Below are 5398 nucleotides of genomic sequence, written 5' to 3'. Positions count from 1 at the left end.
GCTGAGGTAACGCCGGAGCCGGCTCCGCTTAACTCACCCCGAGCCCTGCGAGATCCTCTGGGGACAGTGGTTCAGAGAGGGCCGTAGCGGTTCATCCTGGTTTGAGTGAGGAAAGAGCTTAAAATTGTGTAAGGGAGGCCCTGGCAGCGCATTCCTTGAGCTGTAGGAGAGGCTGTCAGTGAGGGCCTCCTGGGGATGTGCAGCAGCTTTGTCTCTTGTTGCTTTTTCGCAGCGCGAAGGGTTGTGTAACCTGATAAATTGTAGATGAGAAGCAAAGCGGGGTGGCCGCAGTTGTTTTATAATGTGTGAGGAATGACTGGCACGGCCTGGCAGGTTGCTGAGGTGTAGCAGCGTTGGGAAACATCCCTCAGGTGATGTCCCGCTGTCCTGGGCTCTCCCTGCCTTGTCCCCGTTGTTGGTTAGTCCTGGGAGTCTCAGCTTGGGCAGGCACGTGCTTAAAATCGACAGCAAACTGCCCTCCCCACCCTGTGGCCTCAACAGAGGGTGTTGTGGGAGAAGGATTGGCTTGTAAAGGCTTTCTTTGTATTTATTTAAATCTTGTTACAAGTGGTTGAGGTTTTTTTTCTATAGAATTCTTTTCTACAGATTAGAAACTTTAGAGAGATAAACTGTCTGGATTTAACTTCTGTTTTTTCTGGCTGTGAGTAGGAGTTTACAGCAGGTTAAATGGATGTTCAGAGAAATAGTTATTTGGTCCTAATGGGCAGTGATTATTTGCAATGCCATTTAGAGAAAGCATCTGATAGCCAAGATACTCTGATGATCATATATTGAAACTGAATGTTAGTGGCTGTGACTTCATGACAAAAATAAGGGTGGAAGGAAGGTAATATATTTTTGGTAGAAAATGGAACCATCTTGTCCCTTTCTTCCCCAGCTGCCTTCAGGGAGCCTGCAGCTCACTCTCTACCAGTATAAAACGTGTCCCTTCTGCAGCAAAGTCCGAGCTTTTCTTGATTATCATGGACTGCCCTATGAAATTGTGGAAGTGAACCCAATAATGAGGAAAGAGATCAAATTCTCTTCCTACAGAAAGGTGCCCATCCTGCTAGCCAACGCTGGGAGCCCTCTGGTAAGTCTTCCTGTCTTGAAAGCTTGATTTTCCCCCAAGCAGTAGTTTGAAGGCTGTTATGTCTCTGTGGTTTATCACATGCAGTGTAATCTTTAGATCATCTTTTATCCTCTCAAGAGCCAAAGATTTATTTCTCACTTCCTGTTTTCCTATTACTTGGCCTTATTATTTTGTTGGTCTGTCTTACAAGGCATTTAGTTTGTGTGGTGACTCTAATGCAGTGATTATCTGGTTTCTGTCAACCCTTCCAACCCTTCTGCAGGACATATCTTTGTACCAGAGGTAACAGGAACTGCTCGTATCTTGTGGGAAAAGAACAAGATCTCAAGAATACTGAAGAATCAGTTTGGCTTTTTTTTAGTGTTAATGTTGCTTTTTTTCCTTCCTGCCAAGAGCCTAAATCCAAACCCCACTAGTACTACATGTGTGCCCAGCCCTGAGGCCCTCTGTGGTCAGAATTAAAGCCAGATTTGAAGTGATATTCTGAAACAATCACAGAAGAGATGTCTTGAGATGTCCAGGGACTCCTGTGGAATTCCATTGGGGGGAAAGGACCTGCAGTACTAACTAGGAGCCTCAGCATACAAGGGAAAAGGTTGTGAAGAATTTCCTTTTCTGTTTCACCAGCTTCTTTTAAAAAAGGTTGTTTTCATTTTGTTTTTCAGCAATTGAACGACTCCTCGGTTATCATCAGTGCAATAAAGACCTATCTTATTTCCAGGTAGGAAAACAGGGTGATGAGAGATGAGTTCAGCCTGAAGGGCCTTGGTAAACTAGAGATTTAGAAAACTAAAGCCATAAGTCTCTTACTGACCTTGGGCTCTGAAGCTCTGGGTGTTTGGCCCAGCTGACCTGAGCCTGATAAAGTGGATGGTGCCTGTATATGTTGTGTTGTGTGTACTGTAAAGCAAAGCCTTTCAGAAATACTTAAACCTACTTAAATATGGACACTAGTGTTAGCTATGGAACTGAGCTTACAATTAGCCAGTTATTATATCTAAAATGAAATGGAATTCCCGTGTCTGTGGCCTGTCCTTTAGGTCCACTTGAGAATTGTAGGAAGCTCTATGCCTGCAAAAATTTCTGTTCTGACACAAAGGTATATTCACTAATAATAGTTATTTGCAAGTAGCTGTTCCAGTCTCTTTTCAAAACTTTTTTTCAAGTAGAATCTGGAACCTTGTGCACTTATTTTTAGAATAATACGTTTTATAGTGTGTAACTTTCAATCTGTCCTTTGCTCTCACTCCTTTTTTTGTAGCAGCCAAATCAGTGCTAACTGTGTTTCTATCCACAGAAAGAATAGCTTGGAAGAGATCGTGTCCTTTTATCCTCCTGTTAAAACCGTGACTGAGAAAGGCAAGGAGGTGATGGAGTATGAGAATAAATACTGGCTCATGCTGGATGAGAAGGAGACAAAGCGAGTTTATCCCGTCAAAGAAGTGAGAGTGTAAGTGCTTTTAAGTTTCTAGGCTCTCCAAGTAGGGTCACAGCCCCCTCCAGATGTACTCAGGGATGGTGTAGATGTAAAATCAATCCCACTGGGGCTGACAAGATGTGTCACACCCCCATTAAAGCCTCAGTAGCTGGAGTGGTTTTGTGTGTTTGTTAGATAATTTGAAACAGTGCTGTTAGATGGCCTATTCACTGCCACCATGGTCACACTGGCCTTCAGCTGCTTACAGTTTTCTTCTTGGCACAAGGGAATGCTATGGAAGGACAGTTTCCCTTTCTACTTTACTTCTTGTATTGGTAGGAGAATCTAGTGCTCTATCTTAGTCTTAAATTTAGTTTGAGAATGAAGGAGCCTTGCCAAAGGTAACGATGCTGAGTGCATTTCAGAGAGGTCACCAGAGCACCAGGCTGGCCAGGAGTTACTGAAATATTTGTCCTTGGCAGGATCTGAGGCTAATGCCACTGTGATCCTGCCTCCTGTAGCCCTGCAATCCGTACCTCACTCACTGAAATATTTCTTTCTTTTGGCTGCTTGCAGGGAAGAGATGAAGTGGAGAAAATGGGCAGATGATTGGCTTGTTCACCTCATCTCCCCCAACGTTTACCGAACCCCCAAAGAAGCCTTGGCATCTTTCGATTACATTGTCCGGGAGGGGAAGTTTGGCACCTTGGAAGGTCTCTTTGCCAAGTACGTGGGTGCTGTTGCCATGTTCTTCGTGAGCAAGAGGCTGAAGAAAAGGTTGGTATCACTGAGCACCAGTTACACAAGAGGAGGAATAGCTCCTCAGCCTCCTTAGCTGTGAACCCCAGGTGTCAAAAGGGCAGAACCTTGGAGTTTTAAGCTGAACCATTTAATCCCATGTGAGTAACAGCTGTACTTCTTTAACTGGACGTACTGAACCTCTCTACTCATCTGCTATTTAGTTACTAACTGCCCCCTTCACTCTGAAGTACCTCCTTAATTCCCAAGCAAAGACCAGCCTGCAAGGTGAGAGATTATAAAGTGTTAACCAAGAAACCAATACATGTCTTCAGACTGGTTCTTCTCCTTGTCCAGACACAACCTTCGAGATGATGTCCGAGAAGACCTGTATGAAGCAGTAAATGAGTGGGTAAAAGCTGTTGGCAAACACCGACTGTTCATGGGTGGGAACCAGCCAAACCTCGCTGACCTGGTAAGGGGCTCATCCCTGCAGTTATTGTCACAAATCAATCATCCTGCTGCCCATCTGTGTGAAATGGTTAATACAAATACAGGCAGAGAAGTTGAGCTACGTGACGTACATTGTCCATGTCCTTTGTGCAGTAATACAGTTCCCACACGGAGTTTTTGCCTATTGCTGGATTTGTTGTTTTCCTCCAGAGAAATATTTCCAAATATAGAACCTGCAGTTCCCATCTGCAGGTGGATGTTACTGATCAGGTGGAAACACAATAAAAGCAGGTCAGAGCCAGGACACTGCTCTAGCTCATGGATGCTGGTGAATAAACCTCACAGGTGTTATTGCTCTCAGTGCTGCTGGGGTTTCCTCTGCAGGCACCAGCACAGAGTGGAACAGAATTCATTCTCTGCACCAACAGTTCTCTCTGGAATACAAGTGAAGCATTTCATGCCAGGGCTTGATGCAAAGATGGGATTAACTTTTGCCCCATAACTGCACACAGATTCTGATTTTTCCTTACTGTTTCCTCATGGAAAACATGCATATTCTTAACTACCTTTCTGCCGTTCACTCTTCCTTGCTAATCAGAGTGATGGAGAAGATGGCAGGACAGGGCAAGAGCCTTACTGGCTTGGCTGTTGAGACACTTGTGCTCTGAGCCATTCTCCACTGCTCTTTCAGTGTGGTTCTAATATTTCTGCTCTGTCACAGGCTGTGTACGGGGTCCTCCGGGTCATGGAAGGGCTGGAAGCCTTTGATGACATGATGGCTCACACCAAGATTCAGCCTTGGTACCAGCGCATGGAAGAAGTCATTGAAAAAACTGGAGTTGCAATCTGATGCCAGCTGCAGCTGCCTCCCTGAACTACTTGCATGGTGAATACTTCAGAAGAAAAGGCTTTTATTTTTGGAGTTGAAAGGACTGGTCACACCTAAAGACTGATACGAGGGCACAGAGACCACCCCGTTCAGAAAATCAGGTTACAGTGAAAGAAGGGTCCAGCTGGGTCTATGTAGAAGGATGGGGACAGGTGAAAGGAAGGGATCTTGGATGCTGCTGGAAAGGAGAAGGTCTAAATTGAAGAATGCATCAAATAGGCTTCTTTTAGGCACAAGCCATCCTTGGAGCAGTTTACTGTAAAAGCAAGATGCTCTTGGCTGGTGTTACATGTCAGACGCGGTAGGTCTGAGCAGCTTGTCTTCCACTACTCATCCATGTCATCTGAAGTGTTTTCCTGACTGACATACTGGATTCTAGTTTTTAAGTGACAATTTTTCCTGCAATAGAATCATGTAAGCCCAGTGCTGAGGGAACTGGAGGAATCCAGGGCACTGGGGAAGGCCCCCTTCCTGTGACAGCAGCGATGCTGCACTCGGCATGAGTGTGCTTTCACTCTTCCATGTAAACGGTTCTCTCAGGACTTGACTCTGTATGGTCTGCAAGGATAAAGGATGGCTTTATTCTGTACCCTTTGTGAGATCCGAGTTCTTACCTTACCCTTACACCTGAAGAGCACACCCTACACTGAAATCACTAATGCAGAGCAGTTATTGGAGAGTTGTCTTGTGTGAGAGCTCTTTGGAGTACCACTGAAAATCAGTTTGTTCTTGTTTTAGGAAAAGGATTAAGAGCCATCTGCATGGCCAAGGGATCTCCAGATGTTTCTGCCATGCAAGAGTAATAAAG

General features: G+C 44.9%; 1 protein-coding gene across 1 annotated transcript; it reads left to right on the top strand.

Moving 5' to 3' along the window:
- Positions 1-853: 853 nt before the first annotated feature.
- PTGES2 (prostaglandin E synthase 2) lies at positions 854-5179 on the top strand. The gene is made up of 6 exons (XM_029960547.1): positions 854-1093; positions 1759-1814; positions 2391-2543; positions 3087-3287; positions 3606-3723; positions 4423-5179. Exons 1-6 carry the CDS (start codon positions 869-871, stop codon positions 4549-4551), a joined length of 882 nt encoding a protein of 293 aa, XP_029816407.1. The 5' UTR covers positions 854-868; the 3' UTR covers positions 4552-5179.
- The last annotated feature ends 219 nt before the right edge of the window (positions 5180-5398 follow it).

Source organism: Manacus vitellinus, unplaced genomic scaffold (assembly GCF_001715985.3).
Source record: "Manacus vitellinus isolate BGI_N305 unplaced genomic scaffold, ASM171598v3 scaffold_27_pilon, whole genome shotgun sequence".
NCBI lineage: Eukaryota > Metazoa > Chordata > Aves > Passeriformes > Pipridae > Manacus > Manacus vitellinus.
This window is presented reverse-complemented; position numbering and strand designations above follow the sequence as displayed.

Coding starts and splice junctions, on each gene's coding strand:
- PTGES2 (XM_029960547.1), top strand. CDS start 869: ATGGAACCATCTTGTCCCTTTCTTCCCCAGCTGCCTTCAGGGAGCCTG. Junction 2,544..3,086: donor CCCGTCAAAGAAGTGAGAGT/GTAAGTGCTTTT, acceptor GGCTGCTTGCAG/GGAAGAGATGAAGTGGAGAA. Junction 3,288..3,605: donor AGCAAGAGGCTGAAGAAAAG/GTTGGTATCACT, acceptor CTCCTTGTCCAG/ACACAACCTTCGAGATGATG.